The 26,391-nt window shown below is 41.3% G+C and overlaps 1 protein-coding gene across 3 annotated transcripts; it reads right to left on the reverse strand.

The window, feature by feature from the left end:
• Positions 1–15,420: 15,420 nt before the first annotated feature.
• pcdh18b (protocadherin 18b) lies at positions 15,421–25,773 on the reverse strand. 3 transcript variants are annotated; one of them, XM_047354020.1, is made up of 4 exons: positions 22,775–25,773; positions 22,258–22,346; positions 21,850–21,965; positions 15,421–16,918 (listed from the first exon to the last, which is right to left on the reverse strand). In XM_047354020.1, exons 1-4 carry the CDS (start codon positions 25,280–25,282, stop codon positions 15,963–15,965), a joined length of 3,669 nt encoding a protein of 1,222 aa, XP_047209976.1. In that variant the 5' UTR covers positions 25,283–25,773; the 3' UTR covers positions 15,421–15,962. The 3 variants fall into 3 exon arrangements, with proteins under 3 accessions (XP_047209976.1, XP_047209974.1, XP_047209975.1); XM_047354018.1 differs by having other exon boundaries at positions 21,796–21,965; XM_047354019.1 differs by having other exon boundaries at positions 21,796–21,965; positions 22,258–22,313; positions 22,775–25,772.
• Between the last annotated feature and the right edge of the window lie 618 nt (positions 25,774–26,391).

The following is a 26,391-nucleotide window of genomic DNA, read 5'->3' on the forward strand; positions in this document are numbered from 1 at the left end:
GGTGAGAATGTATGAATCAAAATGGTGAATATTACTAAATAACAAATCTGCCTTACTAGGAAATGGAGGTTGATCCACCAGGAGGGGTGAAACAACAACGGAGCTGCACACTGAGATGAAGGGAGCAGGCAAGTACTTGACTCACTTTGAGGTAACTCTGAGGTTCTGTTTGAGATGTTATTGTGTGGGAGGGTGCACAGGGTTCGCTTCAGGTGGACCGTAGTAGCTCCAGGTAGAGCACCATCAAAGTAGCCGCCAGCCAGTAGTTCCGGAAAGCAGAGGGTAGGCAAAGCAGGTTTAATCCATGTAGTCTGGAGATCCTTCTCCAATGTCAAAATCCAAAATAGCAAAGATGCTTGGAGACAAAGTCAGGTCCAGGTATCCGGCCTGCAAAGGAGCACATACAAAATTACTTGGATAGCAAAGACAAAGCTAGGTTAACTGTGGTTTGAGTCTATACCACTGAGGGCAACACTCTGGTGCTGAACTGCTGGCGGCCTCCATCTTAAATACCCTCCAAGGATGATTAAGGAATATGGAACACCTGTCACCACTCCTCACGAACCCAGAGCCACCTAGAGGCCAAGCACAGTGCACAACAACAAAACACAACACAGAGATCCTGACAGTGGTTAGTTCTCCAAGATGTTTGGAACAACCTACCAGCCAAGTTCCTTCAAAAACTGTGTGCAAGCGTACCAAGAAGAACTGATGCTGTTATGAAGGCGAAGTAAAGTCACACCAAATATTGATTTGATTTAGATTTCTATTTTGTTCATTAACTGCATTTTGATGATTGATGAAAATAAATGATTAACACTTCTATTTTTGAAAGCATTCTTTGTTTACAGCATTTTTTTCACACCTGCCTAAAATATTTGCACAGTACTGCATAACAACTCCCACTTCCAGGAGAGTTTTGACCAGATTCCAGGGAAGGCTGGAGACACAGAGTCCAAGTGGACCATGTTTTCCGCCTCTGCTGTTGATGTTGCCACTTGTAGGTGTGGCCGTAAGGTCTGCAGTTCCTGTCGTGGCGGCTTTCACCAAACCTGGTGGTGGACACCAGCAGTAAGGAATGCTGTCAAGCTGAACAAGGAGTCCTGTTGGACTCCTGAGGGGGCTGATGGGTACTATGGGGCCAAGTGTGCCACGGGCTGGGCTGTGGCAGAGGCAAAAACTTAGTTCTGGAAAGAGTTCGATAAGGCCATGGAGAAGGACTACCAGTTGGCCTCAAAGCAATTCTGGCAAACCGTCCGGTGCCTCAGGAGAGGGAAAATGTGCTACGCCAACACTGTTTACTGTCAGTGTGGGGAGCTGCTGACCTCGACTAGGGGCATTATCAGCGGGTGGAAGGAGTACTTTGAGGATCTCCTTAATCCTGCTGTCACACCTTCCCTGGTGGAAGCAGAGACTGGGGACTCAGAGTTGGACTTGTTCATCACCCAGGATGAAAGGACAGCTGAGCCTAAAAGCAAAGCTCTCAATTTACCGGTCGGTCTACCTTCCTACCCTCACCTATGTCCATGAACTTTGGGTCATGGCCGAAAGAACGAGATCCTGGATACAAGTGGCTGAAATGAACTCTGCCATCTGGGAGAGGCTCAGAGTAGAGCAGCTGCTCCTCCACATCAAGAAGAGCTAGTTGAGGTGGCTCATGCATCTATACCGGATGCCTCGGGACGTCCCACATTGAGGAGGCCCAGGGGACGGCCCAGGACACGCTGGAGGGCCTATGTCTCTCGGCTGGCCTGGGAACGCTTTGGGCTCTCGCAAACCCTCTTGAGTTCAAATATAAGTTCAGAGTAATTCCCTTCCATGTTTCTGTCATGTTGCTTTCTGATTGGCTACATGTCACATTCAATAGGCTGCATGCTCTTTTGTCCTCAGGGAACACCCCACACACTAGGAAATCAGGGCAAGACAATTCAACGTGATGAATATCCCCGATTTGAGATCGGAGCGGTACCGACGTCCTTCTGAGCAGACTAGATCACTCTTTAACACACCACACACAGCAAGATTATCTCATAGGTTTATTTTAAGAGCCATCACGATAATCAGGGCATGTTGCAATGGAGAGATTGAGGCAAAAATCTGCATACAAATCCTGCCGTGTAAACCAGGCATAATAAGCTTTCGATACATTTTTCTTTTATTTATCTATTTCTTTAAATTGTGCGTGTGTTCCTGTTTTGGCATGACAGTGAGAACCAATTTTCCAATATCACCATCAAATTGAGGACCATTTATACCAAAGTGAGGGCATTTTGCTGGTCCTCACAACCTATTTTGCAGTTAGATTTAGGACTAAGGTGTGAATTGAGTTTAGGTTAAGGTTAGGGTTAGGCATGCACTGGTAATGGTTAGGTTTAGGGTTATTGTCAGGGTTAGGTCATAGAAAGGATTGAAAATGACTGAAAATCAATGGAAGTCAATAGGAGTCAACACATGGTCCTCACTACATAAAGCAAAACAAGAGTGTGTGTGCCTGTGTGTGTGTGGGTGGGTGCGTGTTTGTGTGCTCCTGTTTTTGCTCCTGAGTGAGGACCATTTCCTATATTTCACCATCAAATTGAGGACCATTTGTTGTAAAGTGAGGGCATTTTCATGGTTCTCACTTGCTATTTTGCTAGGGGTTAGGTTTAGGACTAAGGTGCAAATTGAGTTAAGGTTAGGCTTAGGGTTAGGTATGTACTGGTAATGGTTAGGATTAGGGGTAGGGTCAGAGTTAGACCATAGAAAGGGTTGACAATTAATGGAAATCAATGGAAGTTAATGAATCAATCAAGATCCTCACAACATATAGTAAGACAAGAGTAAGTGTCTGACTCCTCTTCGACAGCATGGATGATAATTCACATTCCGGTGCCCAAACACATTTTGCTTCTGTTAGCTACAGCAATAGTTACTGAAATAATTGAAAAGAATGAATGGCTTTTTTCTCAGACCTTTATTATTCCAATTTATACAAGAATTTTTTTGCATACTGATCAAGGAAAATATATGCTATCCAAACAAATAAAACCCAAAGGAGCTTGAAGAAATGTGGAGGTCAGCTGAGCCCGAGAGCTGTGTTCATCTGTCTCTGATTTGGAGCACACAACGGGGTGATAAACAAGCTAAATAAATTATTTTCTTTTATCATGCTAAATATCATATTAGACCCTTTTCACTAACCTTTACATTTTGCAACTGGAAAGTTCAAATTGAATTTAAAATGACTATTCCATGTGGGTGATCCAGACTGTGCTGCACCAGGATTAGCATAGCGTTCACAGTCACAACATTTAATTAAATTTGCCCTTTTCTTTCTGTGTGGAAACATATTCTATGCTGTGAAAGACATAAACAAGTACCATTGATAGTGTTGTATTTGGATTGGAACACACGTATGGGAGCATGTACAATGACACAAAGTGTTTGATCCTAACGCAACTGTTAAACAGCCCTTTAGTTCCGTGCCAGAACAGTTCCACCTGGCACTGAACTTGGTCGGAAGCAGCGAAGGCATGCAAACTATAGCTCACGCTTTGAACTTATTATTCCTGCATTGCAGTCACTGTCAAAAGGGAAAATGACAGCAGATGTGTGGAACAATCTGCTGAGGCTTTGGTGGGTGAGGATAAATCCAATTTAAGTGTGTATACAGAAGACGCATTTATAACACCAGGTGTAAGTGTAATCCTGCTAAACCAGAGCAGAGGCTCGTGCCAGATATGAGACACATGCTGCTGCCAGTTGGAGATGAGGCTGGAGTCAGAGAAAGAGGGGATATCGAGGGATCATATTCATCCTTTTGTTATTCCACTGCTGATCCATTTGCTGGTTTAGTCAGAGACCTGGCAGTTAAAACCACAGGCAGAAAGCGGAGAACGAGAGGATGCTCTGTATGAAAAAGGAAGAGCTCCCCCTAGTGCTATAAAAAAAGTCATTACAGCAAACATAATGAGCAGATGAGTGAACCCAATGTGTAAACTGGTTTGTATCAGAAACACAAAAGACAAAAAAAGAATTTTACCTCTGTCATATGACCTTGTCCATCTAAAAAGAAGCAGCTTGAGATTGTTTTTTCACACAGAAAAATTCCAACACACTGACACTCTGCCTGTTCTAAACTGCTTTCTTAACATGAAGGATTAATTTATCAGCAGTGTCTCTGGTAGGGATAGATATTTGTTTGTTGATTATATCATATGCAGGTGATGCAGGTGATGCTGGTGATGCAGCTCTGTGTGGAAAAGCTTACCCTGTGTGGCAAGTTAGATGGTGCCATGCTTTAGTCTGCCAAGCTGGATGTTTCTGAGTCTCCTACAAAAAAGCCTTCTTGGCAAGCAATATGATCCTGCAACAGTGAAGAAAGGCTGTGCGCACACACACACACACACATGCACGTAGTCCCTGGCTACCCTTTCAAGGATTGTGTACTATGGCATTGACTTCCATTTATTGCTATAGCCTAATCCTTACCCTAAACCCTTACAAGTATATATCTAGCCTTAAACCTGACCCATAGCCCAATTAGTCCTAAACCTAACCATTAACCCACATAACCTATTTCCCCATGTGTGGATCGGGCAAAATGTCCACACAATGGTGAATCTTCACACAACATTAGCGTTCAGTCAGGGATTCATCCACACACACACACACACACACAGAGAAACACTTTGAAGCTTATTAGTCATGCTGTTGATGTTGAATGAGTACCCTGTCCAACAGCAGCTGTGTTACTGCTAGAATTCGCAAGAACAGTAAGGTAGATAATGTAAAAAAGATACTGTAGCCATCCAGATTTAAGACATTTAAGAGTTGGAGCCTTTTGGTAATAAAACAAAATAACTTGTTTGGATCTTTGTAATTCTATTGCAGTCTAAGGAAAGCCATGCCTCAAATATAAAAAAAAACAGTGGTCCATTCATGCTAACCCTATTCTAACTATATTTACTATTTATATGACTCCATCATCAAAAGTGTGACAACCTTCACAAAACAAGAGTCATACAAAGTACCAAGGATTTCCAATGTCACCATACAGACTAAAGGCTCTCACAGAGTCTGGTGTACGTGACTCCGTGGACACCCACATGGACTCATATCCATCCATGCAAAGCTCACTTTTTATGTACCTATACTCTGTGTCACACAATGAAGTGTTCGGCAGGAAAAAGTCTTCACATCAAACTTTTATATCTGACACTGAGCTGATAAGGATTGAGAGTCAGCACCATCTTGTGGTCGAAATGGAGTCAAATTTTAAAGAACGTGTGAGCGAAGAGATTAGAAAATACAAATGCTTGTGTGATGCATCAATGAGGGAATATAAGGACGTCCAAAGAACAAAAAATATGTGACAACAAATTGCTCCTCAAATCAGCTCTTCCTCCTACATTGGAAATGTAGGAAACCGTCACGAGAAACATAGGGTTGATACGCTCGACTATGAAATCTCAAATATCAGCGGAAAGGATTCTGTTTATTTATTTAGTTTATTTGTGTTATGTGATAAAGGAGGTTTTTATTGAATGGAGTTGAAATGATTGACTGCTGTTTAATTACATAATCCATTTTTTACACAGAAGCTGAAATTTTTAAGCTTCAACTCAAGACAATGTGCCATCTGAAGTCAGAGTTCCAAGCTGAAAAGTCAGAGGACTTTTGTCAACTTTGACCTCAAAATCCAGTATGGGTGCCTTACATAAAACATCAAACTGATAAATCTGCTAAAATAGTTTTTTTGTTTTTCTAACAATTTGTATCTCAGCAGATCGTTCATACACTTCTTCAAAGGAGTTGCTACAGTGTTTGAATGCAAGAAAATGCATTGAAATATATTGTTAGTATCTGGTAAGGATACTAGCTTATACTAGATAGATAGCTTGTTCACTGAACATGTCTGATAACAAATCCAACTTGTTTTTCAAACATTTCTAAAATGTATGTATAAATTGGGTTTGATGTTCACTCACTGAGTCAACCATAAACCCAGTTGTTTAAAGAAGTATTCTAGAATCAAATGTGATGCTATCTATCAAACAGCTGTAGCTAGGATGAAGGTCTGAGGCGGCAACCAATCTACAACAGAAAGGCTTAAAAGAGAACTACATGTTGGACTGTTTCAAAGGATGCTCACAAATCTCAATGTAGTAAATCTAAATTTTGAAGAGGAATGTACCAAAATTACACAGCAAGGCAAAGTAAAGGTTATACGGGAGACAAGAACTTCAAATTATTGCTGCCAAAGGTTCCTCTGCTAGATGATGAGTTATTGAATCAGTTACGGGTTGACTTACACTGCACAAAACAGAAGCATTCAGCTCGAAAACCCCTAGTTGCTACACATTTGACCCCCACAGGACATTCTGTCTTCTCCCTGTTAGCCTGCTCTCCAAGCTGATACCACTAATTACAAGTTAATCTAGTTAGACAAATTTGTACTCTTTTAGTAACAGAAGCTTCACAATCCTCAAAACTACAAGATGTACATCTAATCACATTGTGAGGCAGAAGATTTAACGGTAGGACAATTTTTCTCCTTAACTGTTTCAGACAAAAAGAAGGCAAAAAGCATTGGCAAAGGTCCAGAATATATCACATAGACGTGTACATGGTATACAGATATTACATGTATTCTTTAATTCAATTCAATTCAGTTTTATTTATATAGCGCCAATTCACAACACATGTTGTCTCAAGGCACTTCACAACAGTCAGGTACATACATTCCTATTAATCCTAATCATTGAACAGTGCAGTCGGAGTTAGCTTTTTATTCAAATTGGATAAAAAGTTTTTCTATCTAAGGAAACCCAGCAGATTGCATCCAGTCAGTGACTTTACAAATCAGTACTGGACTTATTTGTGATATAAAGACATTATAAACAGAAAATATTCTGTAGAAGCTCGTACATGTCTAGGTCTTTTGGGGTGTACAGTTTTTCCCAACCTATACCTATACTATTTAAACAATCCAGTTTAGATGTGGATAATAATAGGTGACCCTTTGCAATGGCATTGGAGGCGGTGAAGCAAGCCCATTCACTGCTCTTCCTTCATTGCTATGGCAGGCCCCACCTAAGAAATGTTGAGGCTTTTATTTTGTAAACATCAGTATTTTTTTTTTTGAAAGGATAAAGTAGACCCATTTCCATCACTGAGTCCCAGCAGTAGTCTCTCTCTCTATCAGAAACTACCCCCCCCCCCCCCTCCCCCCCCCCCCCCAGCAGTAGTGTTAAGACCAATGCTGCAATTAAGGCTGTGTCAAATATGAATACTTTTATTTTGTAGAGTATGTCTAGGTCTTATTTTGAAAAGTCCAGCATAGTGGTCCTTTCAGGTCTGGGTTAGTTCCCTTAGTTATATAGGACCTGCTTGCTATTCTAAAATCTTTGTGAATGCTATTATCAGCTTAAAAAATCAATAGTACCTATGAACGATTGAGGCTTTTTTTTTTTAAGTTTCAGTAAGCCTAATTTTGAAGGGCCAACATCCCTTTCAAATCTGTTTCCCCTCCTCTGCCATTTTCAGCTAAAGGTAAATATGTATTCAACAGGACAAAGCAAACTTTATTTCCTATCCATTCTGTGATTTAAGAACTTTTATAAAAAGCAACATGTCAGTCTTTTTTCAGAGTGGAAATTATCTAATTAGTCCATGAATCCCATGACCTGACTGCACTGTGAAGATTTTCCTTTATGTCCTGATACAAGGCAGAGGGTGCACTTAGATTGAACTCAGTTTAAATCTTAAGCTAACTCATTGTAATTGTAAAACTAACTTGCAGTACATACAATATAGACATCTACATGTCTAAAATTGTTTTGTTTCTTAGAGCACAGAAATGCAAAATCTCATTTTGTACTCTATATTATTAAATAGGAAGGCAAAATATTACCATTAAATTAAAAACACTGCATCTTTATGTTAGCTTAGAAAAAGTTTACTCCTGTCACAATATTAAAATGAAGCTTTATAATAATTGTCTTAAAATAACAAAGAAAATATGCAAACATTCACAAACTTACGAAATGCTTCCCTTATCAAATCACACAAGGCATGAATTATACCAGCCTGTTGATTTCTTTACAGAAAGCATTTAAAGTGGGACAGAAATCTGAGGCTGGACGAACCTGGTCTGACATGGGCAAAGATCATCTCAGCAGCAGTCAGGCATCATTCTGGGTGTAAACTCCCCTACCCCAAGTATTTCTGAAACACAAAGAAGAAACCATGGCCCTATTCCAATGCCTGAGCTCCGGAGATTTCACAGCTCAGGTAGAATACTATTTTGTTAGGCCAACTGTTACTTGAGTACTTCACAAATGTGGCTTTTATATTACACTGCTCAAAAAATAAAGGGAACACTCAAATAACACATCCTAGATCTGAATGAATGAAATATTCTCATTGAATACTTTGTTCTTTACAAAGTTGAATGTGCTGACAACAAAATCACACAAAAATCATCAATGGAAATCAAATTTATTAACCAGTGGAGGCCTGGATATGGAGTCACACACAGAATTAAAGTGGAAAAACACACTACAGGCTGATCCAATATAGTGAGTGGCCTCCACGTGCCTGTATGACCTCCCTACAATGCCTGGGCATGCTCCTGATGAGACGGCGGATGGTCTTCTGAGGGATCTGTTAGGAATAACTTTTATTATTATGCTCATAGCTGTTTTTCCCTTTTATACCATAGTGAAGAAAAGTATAAGTTCTTATGTGTCCCTTCTGTTACAATAAGATAAGAATGCTCATAAACATACAGTACAAGGATAAATGGCCCACGGATTGTCATAAATGACTTGAAGCTGGGGCACTGGGTTTGATAGTGGACCAGCCGGTATAACTGGGTTGATTAGATAGCTACAGCACACTTAGATTAAGGATGGACACCCACTACTATACAATCTAACAGACAGACACCACAATGGTGACACATAGTCTACTGATAATCACTGAGGGAGAGCACATCCATTGCATTGGAGTGCCAGATGTAAAAATTGTATGTGACCTTCTATCGGGGCTCTTCGTCATCCTTTCACAGACGGCGACGGTCCGAGACGGGAGCCTCTGCACTGATCTCTGTAATCATTCCTCTGCCATAACTTAGATTAAAAAGATCTAAAAGTTAGAAACTGGTTGAAATTCGTTCCTTTAAGAGTCTTTAGATAGAGTGTGTGATCGCTTCATGGGGACCAAGTACCGGAGGAGCTCCAAGGCATCTGACCGCCAGCAGGATGCGGTAGAATGGACAGATCTCTTCCCAGACCTGGACTAAAGTATTCCCCAACTCCTGGACAGTCTGTGGTGCAACGTGCCGTTGGCGGATGGAGCAAGACATGATGTCCCAGATGTGCTCAATCAGATTCAGGTCTGGGGAGCGGGCGGGCCAGTCCATAGCTTCAATGTCTTCATCTTGCAGGAACTGCTGACACACTCCAGCCACATGAAGTCTAGCTTTGTCCTGCATTAGGAGGAACCCAGGGCCAACCGCGCCAGCATATGGTCCTACAAGGGGTCTGAGGTCTCATCTCGGTTCCTAATGGCAGGCAGGCTACCTCTGGCGAGCACATGGAGGGCCATGTGGCCCTCCAAAGAAATGCCACCCCACACCATTACTGATCCACTGCCAAAACGGTCATGCTGAAGGATGTTGCAGGCAGCAGATCGCTCTCCACGGTGTCTCCAGACTCTGTCACGTCTGTCACATGTGCTCAGTGTGAACCTGCTTTCATCTGTGAAGAGCACAGGGCGCCAGTGGCGAATTTGCCAATCCTGGTGTTCTCTAGCTAATACCAAGCATCCTGCACGGTGTTGGGCTGTGAGCAGAACCCCCATTTGTCGACGTTGGGCCCTCATACCATCCGCATGGAGTCGGTTTCTAACCGTTTGTGCAGACACATGCACATTTGTGGCCTGCTGGAGGTCATTTTGCAGGGCTCTGCCAGTGCTCCTCCAGTTCCTCCTTGCACAAAGGCGGAGGTAGCGGTCCTGCTGCAGAGTTGTTGCCCTCCGACGGCCTCCTCCACATCTCCTGGTGTACTGGCCTGTCTCCTGGTAGCGCCTCCAGGTTCCGGACACTACGCTGACAGACACAGCAAACCTTCTTGCCACAGCTCGCATTGATGTGCCATCCTGGATGAGCTGCACTACCTGAGCCACTTGTATGGGTTTTAGAGTCCATCTCAGGCTACCACGAGTGTGAAAGCACCACCAACATTCAAAAGTGACCAAAACATCAGCCAGAAAGCATAGGTACTGAGAAGTGGTCTGTGGTCCCCACATGCAGAACCACTCCTTTATTGAGTGTGTCTTGCTAATTGCCAATGATTTCCCCCTGTTGTCTATTCCATTGGAACAACAGCATGTGAAATTGATTGTCAATCAGTGTTGCTTCCTAAGTGGACAGTTTGATTTCACAGAAGTTTGATTTACTTGGAGTTAAATTGTGTTGTTTAAGTGTTCCCTTTATTATTTTGAGCAGTGTAGTAGCAAGAGGAGAGTAATTCTTGATAAGAAAAGAGTGCTATTTAGTGTGCCCATGGCCGTGTTGGGGACACAGTAAACATGGTGTTGGCATCATCATGCTATGGGGATGCTTTCTTTGCGCAGGGACAGGGAAGTTGCATTGATGGAGCTAGATGTAGGGTGATCCTGGAAGAATAGCTTTTGGAGACTGCAGAAAACTTCCGAGCGGGCCAGATGTTCACCTTCCAGCAGGAAAACATCCCTAAACACCAAACCAGAACTACAATAATGGTTTAGATTAAAGCAAATCTATGTGTTAGAAAATTTATAAACTAAGGGGCCCTAAATATAATTTTTTTTTATAAAACAGTTTGAATACCATCAGTAATTCATTGTACTGCTATTTCTCAATTATAGTCTTCTTCTAATTTATCTCAGGTCTTAATACCCAAAGTTGCTAAACAGCTCCATATTCTTCTGTTTTTATTTAAACCTTGCATTTTAAATGCTTAGGAGAGCTCACAGACAACCACAAAAAAGTCCATACTGTCTTTCCAAAACTACCCTAGCTACACACATTGACTTCCTCCTCCTTTATATGTTTGACACATCCTGTCGCATCCACACACATAAACACTGATATCAAGTTAATCTGCTGTGGGCACCCCCAGCACGTTCACAGATAGTGGCCAGAAACCCAGCAAGGTGTTTACTGACATATACACAAAGATTACACCAGCTTATTGAGCCCTAACACACACATCCACTCTCCATTGTGCTGCTTTTTTACTCCTTCTCTCAAAGGCACACACACACACACACACACTGGCCCATCATGGCAGAATCACAGTGGACACAGATACTGGCCAGAATTACACACACGGAGAGACACATTCATGTTTCCGTGCACTATTAAACACATGTCATTACACAAAAGATGTTACACAAAACAATCGAAACTTTAAAATGTGTGTGGTCAAAATGGAGCGCACAAAAAAGATAAGGGCACACACCTACACGCTGAGATAATAGGACATTTACACACAAACAACAAAGCACACACATTCAGCAGTCATTGTTCAGCTGATGGTCCATTATCTAACTACAGCCAGCCCTTCTCATCACCAATGTGCCCATGTGTATTTGTGGATAGCACACCTCCAACTGTGGCTATAAGCTTTTCGTCACACAGCAGTGCTGCTACATTCACCCCACACAGAAATATACACACAGCCGCTTCACAGAAGCACACTCAGAGACAAAAACAGCATTGTTGAAGCTATAATCCTTATGCAACAAAAAACATCTTTCAGTGTTGTAATGAAAACAGGAGCATGTTGTCTTGACAGCTGAGAGCAGCCCTGTTACTTTTTGAAAAGGTAAAAAACAAAGTGAAAACAGACTGATTATCATCTGCACCATACCAGGAACGTCAAAGACAGTTACAGTGAGGCATTGACTCATGCAGGGCTGAGTTTCTAACTCTGATAAGAGGCTTTTCACTGTGTTGAGATTTTCTTCCAACTCCTCTGGGATGCAGAATTTCTGTTTGAATGTAATTACAATTATTAAAACAATACAAGTATATATATATTACTTGTGTTTTGGTGTGAAATTGATTCTAGTAATTGAATTACTTAGAGGCTGTTAATTCAAATATAGCACATACAATAAATATAATTCTTTGTATTTAATATGCAAATTAGTGAAATTAGGCATAATTGGACAAAACTCAGACCACTAGTTTGGAAAAGGATTCCAACATGATCTATGGTACGTGTACAATACACATGAGAGGCGGCTGTGGCTCAGTAGGAAGAATAGTTGTCTTGTGGGTTCGATTCCAGCTTCCTCCTGCTGTATGTTGATGTGCCCCTGGGCAAGGCACTTAACCTCAAGTTGCCTACCGATCTGTGTATCGGTGTATGTATGTGTGAGCGTTAGTGAGTGCGATTGGGTGAATGTGGCTCTAGTGTAAAGCGCTTTGAGCAGTCTGTATGACTGGAAAAGCACTATATAAATTCAGTCCATTTACCATTTACATCAACAGGTATTAGAGGCATACATATACTACCTTGGCTATGATGTGGTTCGAAGTGAATTGACGAGAATATTTTACAAATGTTAAATCAGTTGTGGTAAGCAAGGTCCTGGGTTTCAGTCCCAACCAGGGCCTTTCTGTATAGAGATTGCAAGTTCGTCCTGTGCATAACTTGATTCTCTCTTCGTATCCTGTAGTCCGAAAACATGGAGATAAGATTGATTGGATTGTCTAAATTGCATGTAGGAGTGAGTATCTGTGTGCATGGTGGTCTGTCACGTGTGTCTCTGCAGTGGGCTGGTGACCTGTCCAGGGTGTAACCTGCTCTTGACCAATGACCACTGGAGACAGGAATCTGCGCTGACATCCAGTTGTGGTGGTATTTTTTAAATGTATATAGTGTACACAAGACACTGGGACACCCAACCTATTAAGTCTGCATGTAAATGAACAATAAATAGCATATCTGAGACATAACTGACTGTTCGTGCCACTCTCTGTCAGTATGCCACTCTGGGTGGTGAACCATTTGGTCCATATTAAATACAACTTTAATGTGAAGAAAAGGTTTGTCTGTAAAAAAAGTTTGTCTGTTTGTATGTAAAAAATTGTAATGTCACTGGCATGCAAAACTGTCATTTCAACAGAACAAATATTTTACTTGCTAGTGCATGACTGAAGGTGAAAACAGCTGAATTTTAGTTAAAGATTCCTTTTCCATATCTTTGTCAAGGATTCTGAGAAAGGAAACAATGAAATTTGGAACTGAACACATCACAAAAACTTGCCTTTGAAAGCCCCCGGTCAGTTTTGGAGGATTTTATTTAATTTATCTTTACAGCAAACAAGTTTCTATTCCACTCTGCGCCATTTTTTTTAAGATACACTAGGGCCATCTACTCTTAATGTAGAGTAGGCATTAAAGATGGTCATGGTCCCATGGTCTGAGTGCATATTTACATGTTTTTTATGATTAAAAACTGTAGTAGCTGCATGTTGAAACACCTCCAAGAGTTCACTGCATCTATGTAATATTACTGCAGTGGTAACTATCAGTCATGTTATCCATTTTATTACATTTCAAAGTAACATTCAAACAGCCATTTTTAAAGATGCCTGCTTAATCTTGTTTAGTGTCTTAGGGAGATGGAGGTACAGTTGACCCAACGGTTGCTGGTCCATCAAAGGGCCAACACAGAGGCATAAAGTAGTAATGATCAAACTAACAACCATCAACACAGACATTCACATCAAAGGGACTATTCAATTCTCTGATTAATCAAACATGAGTGTTTCTGGGATAACGTAAGAAATCTATGTATGCACAAGAAGAACATGTGAGCTCCACAGGCCTGGATGAGATATGAAACTTGGACCTTCTCGCAGTGAGATATACATTGCTAACCCCACATTACAACCCTGCACCACCTGAACAAAATCTAGCAAGCTGTTATGGATTATAGTAATCATCTAAAAGCAATGGTTAGTATAAAAAGTAGAAAACAGTGATAATCAAAATAAGAGGAAACTTGAGAGAAATATGGTCAAAGTACCAAATATAAGCCCATGTAGGAAATTCCATTTTTACGTTCTTAGTGTGTTCTAGATCAGAACCTAAAAGTTAGAGGAGAGTCCAATTCACAAAGTAAAGATGAATTTATCTACCCACACATCCATTCATTTTCTGTATCTTCTTAATCCTTTAATAATTATGTTTTGTGTGTGTGTGTGTGTGTGTGTGTGTGTGTGTGTGTGTGTGTGTGTGTGTGTCTTGGCAATGGGTGGGGATGGGTGGGCAGCACTGGACCTTGCATATGCACCCACCATATGACGCGGCCATAACAGAGACACTTACACCTAGGAGTCAGCTATGAACAGTTAGGGTAACGTTCGATTGTGAAAAGAAGCAGGAAAGCCTGGAGAAAAGCATGCTTCATACAATTAAATATTAATATAATTATTTTATTATTTGTTAAAAAAGAGAGTAGATTTTAATCAAAATATATACATCTTTACAATGGTATAAATGGTCCTATTATGTTTTGTGTCCCCTTTAAGGAACATTAGCGTCTCGTTTTCCTATTTCCACAAGGTGCAGTTCAGCAATGCTCCCTCCAGGGGGCTCTGTTTGGTTACTTGCTGTGTCTTGCTGCTGCTGATAGTTACAGTGACCGTGATGAGATGTTGGGAGCTCGGAGCTGGAGTCACGAGGTTCCAGTGCACATGGTGAACCTCTAGGTGTCACTCAGTATCTAGCTGTTACAGCAGCAGAGGGGGAACCTGATTGAACAAAGCCCTCCAAAGCTCTCAGCACCTCTCTTTGTCTCTTCACAGCAGCATTTTCCATCTCCCTCCACAGCTGTGTCTCCCACAGCCAGGTCCCTTACTTTTATTGTTTTGTGATTTCAGAGTCTGTGATTTATACCAGAACGTCCAGCTTCCCTGATCTAAACTGAAACCACAATATACTATAGCAGACTTCATTTTAAAGGAAATGTCTCAAATATTTCCTCATTCAGCCAGTATACAAGGACCTTTCTGATTTGAAGAAGGGTGTTTTAGTCTTTTAATTCTGGCCACATCTCTGAGAATTAGTCTGGGGATGCAGCCTAAGACGAATATTGTTTTTTTTGTTTTGTTTATTAATATTTCAGAAGGAAAAGTGCATCCAAGTTGTGAGTGTGCATAATTGGATGAAATAGAAAACTGAAACATTTCATATGTTTAAATAATATTTGATTTTGTTCTATTTGTGAAGTACATTTAAGATGTATTTGTGGAAAGTAATGACTAAAAGTCTAATCATTACAATATACTAGTATTGTTAGTACTTGATAAATAAAAATTATAGCAGTTAACTATGACAATCAATTACCAATAAAAAACACATCTCAAGCATCAGGTGTTTGTGTACTGTTTTATTTGTCTATGCCCCCTTCTCTTCATGATTAATAACAACAAGTGTCCAATAATTCACTAATATACTCATGTTTACATATAATAGTGACAGAAAAGAATCACAATACAAAAGACAGTTTTAAATATGCAGAATGTCAATCGCATGTTAAAGTATTGATTCATTGTTTTTGTACTCAACATGCATTAAATTATAAAAATAGATTTTTGATTAAATGTATATACACCTTTTTTTATAAATATAAGAATACAAATGTATTTTTAAAATACAAAGATAAATACAGTCACATAATGTACATTGTGTACCAAACAGCATTTACAAATATTTTTTGGATATTTAGCATTCACAAAACACAAATATTTCAGAAGAAATGCAACTTTAACAACAATTTCAGGTCTCTTTTTTTGTCTTTTATTTTTTACAGAAGTTACTTAACTCTGTTTCTTTTATTTTTCCCACAGACTCCCAGGTTTGTTCTGCATGAAAGGAAGCAGTGAGTGTCCAGTAATAAATAAAGAGGATGGGCATTTACGTCTGCCGGACATCCTGTAAGAGTTTGTTGATCTCAGCCACCAGCTCGCTGGCGTCCACCAGCTCATGCCGGCTGTCGCTGCGTTTGACCTGAAGGTGGCTGAGCACAGAGTCAAAATCGTCCTCCTCATAGTTCTCTGGGATCTCCTCCATGGCTGGAAGCCATTTTGAAGAGGGCCCATTGAGCGGGGCTTGTACTGGGGCCTGGGCCAAAGAGGGCTGCACCACTGTTGGGCTGACCAGCCCAGTGAGAAGGGGGCTGCTGGTAGGTTTGGGGCTTTGGCCACTGTTCTGAGGGCTGTTTTTAGGTGCCTGTGATCCTTTATGGTTGCTGCTCTGGCAGCTGAGCTTGGTGCTGGGTTTGAGGGTATGATAGCTGCCACCCTGGTGCTGCCCTGATGGGCCGATGCTACTTCCTGGATTCTGGAAGTGAGTGTTGGCAGCCCAGGCTGCTACACCCTGCTGGTGCACTGAGGGGCTGGGCTTTCCAGGTAGATGACCCCTCCGGCGATCTAAAGATCCAGTCATGGGAACATCAACGCCACTAAGGCTAGTCCCCTTTTGGTTCTCATTGACCTGGACATAAGAATCCAGACCCTGCGGTAGCAACCTCTGGAACACGCTGCTCATCTCTGACAGTAATAAAGAAGTCCCACAAAAGTCTTCATCTGTGGTATTGGTGCCCTCCTCTCCCCTATCCTCTTCACCACCATCTTCCCCACCGAGGTCTTTGCCAAAGGTGGAAAAGCTCTGACTGCGAGCAGTGCAGGTGTCAGTGCAAGGCTGGGGTACCTTTTCTTGAGTGATTCCGGTGGCTCGAAGGGCTTCTTCACTGGGAATGTAGAGATTGCTGCGGTAGTCAGCAGAGGAAGAGGCTGGGCAGGCCAGAGGAGGCATCCAACACTGATCTGAGTGGCCCAGGACACGGCACTCTTCTGTGCAGAGCTTCATAGCTGAAAATAGGGAGATAAATCCTGATGAGTAAATAGTAGAAAGGTGGTACATGTGGTTATTATGGTAAAATATGGGTCGACAATAAACAATAATGGGTCAAAGATAAACTAAGCTGTTTTTTCTGCCCAGCCAGCAAGAAGTGAAAGCTTAAATTCTAAAATATTACTAGAATCAATATATGGTTGGAAGCTAGTATTGTATTGATGATAGAACAGAACAAATAGGCTCACTCATAACATGTTTATTAGAAGAAGATGTGTTTGATTTCTTCATGTTTGCTGTCAGTGCTGTTGGTGTTCTAATGTAAAGTCATTGGAGACATCTCAAGCCTTTTGGATATGTTTAAGAGACTGTGTTCCTTGTGCTGTTCAGTTTTGGGTACAATTAATGCTAAAAGTCATGGTTAAAAAATAAAGTCTTATCTATCTGCTAAGCTGCAAAAATTACATTTTTTACCTCTACTATTCATTAAAGACAGGATTTAACAGTGGAGTGTCTTCACTCAAGGTCCTCCACACTGGGTGACGGCCATGTTATACTCCCCACAACCTCCTTAGGATTAACTGCACAAAGTTTGGAAAGCCTCCTTCAGTAACGTAAATCAGGCAAATGTAAACCAGCTACACGTTTTGTTTTCTCCTGCAGCAGCACCTTAGCATGATTTGCCAATGACTTCAACAAACCCCACGCCACAATCAGCATAACTCTGTTAAGTACCATCAGAATGCAGCAACATGTTCAAAGATTACAATGCACAAGCATGCTGCTGCCACTGCAGTGATCATCCCAGGCATGAGGCCAGCATGGTGCGTCCTGCTGCAGATTCAAGACTACTGAAATACATACTACCATCGTCATCCACAATAAAGGCACCTTTACCAGTTTTTACTTATTTGATATTCTCAAGTATACAGTAAAAATTAGAGGAAACAAAATGTTACTAAACTAAAGACAATTAAGAAATCTTAACATCAGAACATGCAAAGTTTTGTTCTTCCAGTGGAGTAAAGTAGAAAAAAAATATATATCTATATTGACAGACTTTTATGCTTAAAGAGACAAACGTTTTTAGTTTGGCTAACAAACTGATGAGAACATAATATTTAATCACTTTATTAATGTTCTGTATGCACTGTATCAGGAACTAAACTTAGATTTTTACTACAATGTAAAAATCAAAGCTAAATAAAGTCAACCATGTGTCTTTCTAATGTTGATATTTCTGTGCCAGTTCTTAAGTGTTTTGGTCTTTTTGTTTTTCCACTCTCTTTAAACATGGATGAAATCCGCCCTAATTAGTCTGAAAGGTTCTCTGCAGGAGCTCAGCCGGCTACCTTCCAATGTATTTACCACAGAGAGACAATTCAGCGAAGCCGATCAATGTCTATTACACATTCAAAATACCTCCCCCTTTAAAAGCCCTGCGTTTTCCCCTTTCAAGTCACTCTTTCCGATATTAAATCTTCAAATAGAAAATCTCTGAAGAATAAATTAGACAAATCAAATATGCCAACTTAAAGCCTTCATTAAAGGAGTGTGCTGCTTTTCAGTTGTGCCATTGAGGGACTTCATTATCCTCTCATTAACATGAAAGGAACATTTATAATACATCTTAGAGCAGATGAAAAGTGCATTTGGGTGCACTGGAAGGAAAAGGAAAATTTGCAGAGGCAGAGGCTGATTGGGTGCCCTGCTGATGAAAGGATTGAAATAAAAGATTTAACCCTACTGATCTGTGTGTGAACATAAAAAGGAGACTGCATAAAGTTTGCCTGAAAACTTGGCTAGGTCTCAGTTTAACTGATTTATTTGCCAGCAAATAATGTGACATTTGCATTCAAGTTGATGCGGCTAAATTGCCAATATTGTAATTGTTTACTACAAATAACGGACTGTATTTATTTGATCTGGCAAAAAACTGCAATGTAAAGAAGGATAACTGGAAATACAAATCACTTTTTAAAGGGGTATTTTAGAATTATTCTGCGAGAACTTGCCAATAATACCTTGATATTATACAGTACTCTGCCTTTGTATGGGAGTTTTTCGGCTGTTTTATAATTTTCTGTGAAACACCAATAGAATTAGGCTAAGTAATGAGGATATTTTAACCCACTATTTAGGCTGTTGTGGATCAACAATCCTCAGTTCCTAAATCATTAAACGAATATGTGTTGATGCAAAATGTGGTTCTTGATGAAGAAGGAGAAAAATGGAGATGTTTGCTTTTAGGACTTTAATACAGTAGCTAAAATAATTTAACATTTAGTAAGAAAATTAGAGTCACATTAGTTCGGTTTGTGTGTTAATATGTTGGTTTAGCACGAATGATAGGCAATTATATCGGTTATGATTACTGAATAAATAATCCAAAGAATTGGGATTTTTTTCCATTGATGATTGATGATGTTTGCAATTTCTAAAAACTGTCAGATGTATTTTTGGTGTATGAACAATTTTTACCACGACTGGTTATACAAGAGCATCAATAAGTATCAATATATTTCAAAATATTGAATGCAATGGAACTTTGAGCAGTTTTCAGTTCAGGTTTTGTATAAGCCAAAAAATAAGTTTATAAATCTCCTACATCTACCTGATGTTTGCCACATTTAGCAGTCTGCAGAAGTCCTAAAATCCAGTCATAATTGTAAAGAGGAAACTAAACACAGCTCAGATTCCTCCATGATGCAGTGGACGTGGGGGTGGAGGGGTGCCCAGTCTACATATGGAGAAAGGTGAGCTTTGAGTTGTAATTATGTTCTTCAGGCCTCAATCACAAGCACAACTCAGATATGACTCCATAGCAACTATTTGCTACATGGCAATTAAATGGCTCTTTTTCATCAGAGAAGCTGCAGAGGCTCAGATTCAATGGGTGAAAGTGAAAGCTTGAAGGAAAGAAAAAAAAGCGACTAATGAGCTGAGCTTCTCCACACAGCTGTAAAGGAGGGGAGATGGGGAATGAGGTGTTGATGAGACTCTCTGCCAGTGTGCGAAGACTTTAATTGGTATGTATCTTAAATGCTGTATGAAGTGATGGCTGTGTGGGTAGCCTGCTGGCTGGATAGAGGCAGTGGCTCTGGCAGAAAATGGATGAGGTGATAAAAGAGGCTGAGACGCTGTGCAACCTGGGTGACATCTGGTGAGACAGGATTTTTGAGGAAATGACCAATTGAAACCCACTCAGCTAGTGTGCACAAGTTGGCATATATATGATGTCTGGGGGAAGAGTATTTCAAAGTGAGATGGGACACCCAACAAGTGTTTAAAGTTCTTGCTTGTTAACTCTGCAGTAGAGAGGAAGGGAAGTCCATGCAGTGTGACAGCACAGAGAAGCAATGGCTGGCTGTAATGGAAGATCACTAGAGATATTTGGATAGATAGCTCAAGAACTTTGTGACAGTTAGGATAGATGTGCATAAATTAACAATTACCATCGTCCAAGGCAAATGCACAGATGGTGTAGAACAGTCATCGGTCACACTCAATGTGAGATATTGTTTAATAAGCAACAGATTATTACTGGGACAAGACGAAGCTATTATTGAGTATAAACATGTTATTAAATGGCACAAGGTTATACTGATTTTATGGACTTGTTCAACCTGAAGTTTAGTTAAACTGAAAATAATTTGGATAAATATGAAGCAGGCATTCTCACAGTATGATGTCATTGGGTAATATCATGGTATTCCCTTAAAAATGATAAACATAAATCAAACATGATCTCACAGCTTTTAAAATGGAAAAACAATATTTATTGTGTCCTGTTGCTAAAATTACACTATTACCATTATTATCACAGTTATAATAATCACTAACATTTATTTGTCGCCCTTTTGATTTTGATACTTAGATTTAAACAATAATCTGGAATAAACATAATCTCTTTTTTATGGGTGGTGCTTCTTTAGTTTTTACACCATGGCTTTGGTGACTCCAACACTTTTTCAGGCAGCTCATAAAATTATTAAACTGTAGAATTGGTATACTGAAATATTTTTGTAATTTTTCTCAGTAGCAAAAGATGGTGCATTACAGTAACTATAACTCTTAAGGATATCATTGCCGTTTTGTTAAACTAACACTAAATGCAGGTAAACCTTTGCATTAAAATGCATCTTTAAACAGAGCATGGACTGTGTTTTTGTCTCCCATCTCTTACAGTGCAAGTGACATAACATCTCAAACCCGCAACTACAGAGGCTTTCTTATAGAGGGTAAATAGTGCCTCCTTCCCTCTCTGTTCACATTTGTTTGCTGGTCATCGTTCATTACAGCTAGATCATTTAAGACTGAATTAGGAGTGTGACTGGCTGGAAAGGGGAATCTAAAATACTCTTCGTACCAATAGAATTAGAAAGGAATGACACAGTTAGAAACAGAAAAATAGCATTGACATAGCCAGAAATGAACCTTAGAGATGAGACATGCCAAAGAATTGATGGTGATATTAGAGCTGCTGAATATCAGGAAAAGATCAAAGTACAATATTATTGTTGAATGGTGGAATGACAATATTTATTAGGATTAATAAATAACTCTCTTAAACTCAGGTCTGGGGAGAGAAGTATGTGAGCATCCATCCGATTGGCAAAATATATCATAAGCATGCAGAATTTAAATGCATGGTCCTGACTGCTCGAACAATTTTACATACTAGCAATCCTTTGCAAGGTTTATATTGCACATGTGCAGCTCTAGAGATGACAAGATGAAGTATTTTCCTAATAATCTGATGATCTTTAGATGGGGTTACTACCACTAACTATATGTATGTGCAGTTTACGGCCTGTTTTGGGAAATGGAGAGTGCATCCAGGGGTGAGAGTTGAGACAGTAGAGGAAGTTGTGGGTTGGGGACAGGGTTGTACCTGCATGCGAACAATGCTGGCCTTCGGGGGAATATAGCTCAGTAAAGCCCTCACCCAGGAGCCTGTCGACAGGCGACTCCCTGCCAGGTTCGTAGTCACTGTCCCCAGCTTCACTGTCACCACGACCGCTGTCCTTCAGACTGAACTTATCCATCTCATTGAGGGCATATCTGCACAGAGTTACAGTAAGATTTGATACATTAATCACAGATCGTAAAACTAACACGACCATGGGAAAAAAAACATGTTACTGATGGATCATAAGGTGCACAGAGGCAGAGGGTGCTCTACATAAGGGTTTTAACATAAAATTCGACTAATTTGAACTTATAGAATACTCAGCTTTGATCCAGGCCCAAAAACGAGTTTTGGATGAAGCGGCATTAGGAAAGCATTGACATCAAAAAGTCATATTTTTCTGATGCCAAAGGCTTTCAAAACAAAATGTTGCATGTAAATTACCTGTAGCTCCGGGTGTATTTGTTGCCTCTGAAGCTTGGTCGTGGCTGGTACTGGCCCTGATGGAGCATGGACAGAAGCTGTGAGACTTGCTACGATTCCAAAAGAAAAAAAAAAAAAGACAAAAAAAGACAAAAAGAAAAAGAAAAAGAAAAAATGAAGAGGGGAAATGAATGGAGTACACAAGCAAGGCCACTAGACAATGTTGGGTTTGTGGTGGGGATGCATTGAGGAGAAGGCTTAACAGGTGACATGACATTGTGATTTGACCCTTAAATGATGGTCAACAAAAACATGAGAGGGACGACTGAGAGTAATAAAATATGGAAGTAATGAACAAAATTCACAACAAAGTGCACTTAAAACAAATAAATGGTCAGTGTATCACAGTCTCTCATTATTTTCTTGTTTTTGATGGTGAATACAAAAAAGAGTTTTGTTATTTTTACCAAAAACAGTGATCAGTCTTGCTAGATCTGCAAGGTATGAGCTCAAAGTAAAAAAGAACGGTTTGTCTTACCTCAACAGGAGGTGTGGCATGGGCTAATTCCAAGGCAAAGTTCTCAGGCACGTGATTGGAGGAGATAGTCACTAGGCTGTTGAGGGACTGCCGGCTATGATGACTCTGCCTGCTCCCAAGAGTCCCTCTCTCAGGTGTTGGAGAAGGCAAGGGAGAATGTGGGTGAGAATGAACAGGTAAAGTTCCATTAACCGTGGGGACCAAGGTTATGTCTGCTTTGTGGATCTGCCTGGCAGGCTTCTTGGGGTGGTTCTGGTAACTGTTCTCTGCCACTCGGCAATTATAGTTGTGTCTGGGGTCTTTTTTCTCACGGCTGCAGCGTGCAGTTGCAAACATCACCATCACAATGAGTAGCAGAGCACAAACAGCACCAAGAGAAATGATGACAATGAAGGAGAGATCCAGTGAGGACTGGCTGGAACCAGTAGGATAGAGAGGAGGGAGGATGTCCATGTTCTCCTGCAGGGAGAGCTTGAAGAGGGCTTCTGTTGTTAATCGGCTGGTGCCCCTGTCCTGCACCTCCACCCTAATTTCCATGACATCCCGTGGAGCCTGCTCTAGGCTGGCATTGGTTCTTAGCTCACACCGTCGGGTATCCATCACAAACAACCTATCTTCATTACCTCCAACAATGGAACAGCTCACCTCTCCGTTAGCACCAGAGTCACGGTCTGTGATTTTCAGTGCACTGATCAGCTGACCAGGTGATGCATACTTCCACACTGGAAGATCAGCTGTGTGATTACGAAGAGCGGGAGAGTGGATCATGGGTGGGTTATCGTTTTCATCCAGAACAGTGAGGAGGACAGTGGTGTTGGCTGACAGTGCAGGATTCCCGCCATCACGAGCCTGAACAGTGAAGGCAACGCGGCTGACATCCTCATGATCAAAGCTGCGTAAGGCATAGATGGCCCCATTTGAAGGATCAATGGTGACGTAGGTAGAAATGTGGCTCTCTTGAATCAGGGCATCTATAATGGTGTAGGTGACTTGACCATTGGTGCCCAGATCTGGATCTGAGGCCACCACAGTCATTAAGTAGGCTCCAGGAGAGTTATTTTCAGATTTAAATACTTCATAGCGGCTTTTCTCAAAATGTGGGGGGTTATCATTTTCATCCAGCACCTGAACAGTGAAATGTTTGATGGTAGAAAGGCTAGGAGAACCTTTGTCCTCAGCCATGACAGTCAGACTGTACTCTGACCTCTTTTCCCTATCCAGCGAGATGTTGGTCAGGATCATGTAGTTTTTCTCATTAGTTTTCTGGAGTCTAAAGTGCCCATGACCATGCAGCCTGCACACCACTTCACCACTGAGGCCAGCATCGATATCATCAACACGTACCAGGGCTATAAATGTGTCCACAGGGGCCCCCTCTGAAATGTAGGCCACCTCCTCTTTTCCCAGAGTCATCAGATTAATGTTTATCTCTGGTTTGTTGTCATTCACATCAACCACTTTCACTACAATTTTACAAAGTCCAGGGATGGAATTAGGTCCCAGGTCCTGGGCTTGGACATCTAGCTCGTATGAGGCAGTGGTTTCATAGTCAACTTTCTTGATAAGGGTAATATGGCCATTTTCTGGATTCATTTTAAACATTTCTAAAATCTTTGGTGAAACATGGCTACTGAAAGAGTAAACTATTTTCCCATTTGTGCCTTCATCTGGATCTGTAGCATTTAAATCAATAATTAAAGTCCCAAGCGGTGAGTTTTCCAGCAAACTGATGACATAAGCCTGCTCATCAAACGCAGGGCTGTTGTCATTGGAATCTGAGATGCTTATCTTCAGTAAAGTGGATCCTGACTTGGGGGGGAACCCATTATCTGAAGCGGTGAGTTGCAGCTGGTAGCTGGACTGCACCTCACGGTCTAGTTCCCTCATCACCACTAGTTCTGCGTACTTGGCGCCGTCCGTCCTGGTCCGGACATCTATTTTAAAGAAGTTGTTGGGGGTTAAAGAGTATGTATGCAGGGAGTTCTCTCCGACGTCTGCGTCCACAGCGCCGTCCAGCGGGATGCGCGTCCCAACTGATGCGCTCTCTGAAATCTCGATGGGGACAATGGCGCGGGAGAAGTGCGGGGAATTGTCATTAATGTCCAGCACCTCCACCTCCACATGGAACAGCTGCAAATACTCTGTGGGCAACGTGACCACGTCGAATTCGATCGAGCAGTTCAAGTTTTTTTCACAGAGCTTCTCACGATCAATTTTGGTGCCAATGCTGATCTCGCCGTCCTCCTCCCGAACAGAAAGTAATTGCGTGCTGCCCCGCTGCATTGCACGAAACCGAAAGCTCAGGGAACTCGGGAGCTTGGACAGAACCCCGGCAACATCTTCCTTTAATCGTGCAATAACCGTCCCCACTCTCTGCTCCTCGTAAACTTTGTATTTAAGAGTCTTACCGGTGGTGCCTTGGAAAAGAGCCACCAAAAGCAGCAACAGCGCGATGGACGCCGTGGAGTGGACATTTCCTTTGGTTTGAATCATTTTTGGCCCCTTCATCGTAATCACACTGTTGCAAATACTTCCACAAAGGAGAGGGAGGGCAGGGGGGGGTGGGGGTAATTGGGGGAGGGAGGGGTTAAAAAACCCGACGTCCCCTCAGAAGTCTGGCATCTTAAATCTTCCGTTGGTGCCCACTGGACGTAAAAAAACTAAAGTACATCTCATATTAAGAAATAAAAATAAATAGATAAATCACAGTATACTGTTCTTAAAGCAAAGAATCGCAGAAGGCTCCTTGAAGAGTGAACTGTTGTCTGTGTCCACATATGTCCATCCGCCTCCTCTGTGTGCGCGCTGATAGATGAGTGAGAGTGCGTGTCTGGGCAATGAAAGGCGCAGCTTTCTCCCAGTCTGCGTGTGACCGTGAGAGAGAGAGAAAGAGAGAGAGGGTGAAGGGGTGAAGTCTGCTCTGCGCGCTCTGCCCTGTCTGCTCCTTCGATCCTTTCTCTCTCTTTGCGCACACCCCTCACGCATCTGCTTCCCCGCTTTTCTTTATCCACACACCAACACCCCTCCTTCCCTAATTCGCTAGAATGCCCTCCTTAAAGCTGCACAGGAGGGATTATTCATGGTAGCCCCGTCCACTTCTCCTTTTCACCCTCCCACTGTGACAGAAGACACCCCTGAATTAAAAGTGTGCCGCAACAAAGAAGCAGACTCCGCTACTTTTAACATAGCCTTCACTGACCCTGACAGACTTACATTGTCCAGAACGTGTGCCAACTCGGATCTTTATTTATGTGTGCCTAAATTGCAAAGTTGTCAACAACACAAGTAAGAAAAGAGCAAGGTACCAATCACTCCGCGAAAGCTGCAGGGACAGGCTCATGTTTCAAAGTTAGAAGGATCAAACCGATGATCATTGAGGTCATCACATCAGCATTATTTTATTTATTTATTGATGCGAGTTTCACGATTTAGTTCCTTGGATGTCCTTTTTCAAGTATGCTCGTGGTGCGCAATTACGCACACGATACCGTTCCATAAACTGCATCATTATTCATTTGAGATATAGTAACAGTATATTTACATAAACCACTGACTGACATCAAATAAAATAAAAAAAAACGTTTCCTGTTTTAGGTCAGTCTGGATTACAAAAATTA

The sequence above is a fragment of the Girardinichthys multiradiatus genome, chromosome 23 (genome assembly GCF_021462225.1).
Source record: "Girardinichthys multiradiatus isolate DD_20200921_A chromosome 23, DD_fGirMul_XY1, whole genome shotgun sequence".
Classification (NCBI taxonomy): domain Eukaryota; kingdom Metazoa; phylum Chordata; class Actinopteri; order Cyprinodontiformes; family Goodeidae; genus Girardinichthys; species Girardinichthys multiradiatus.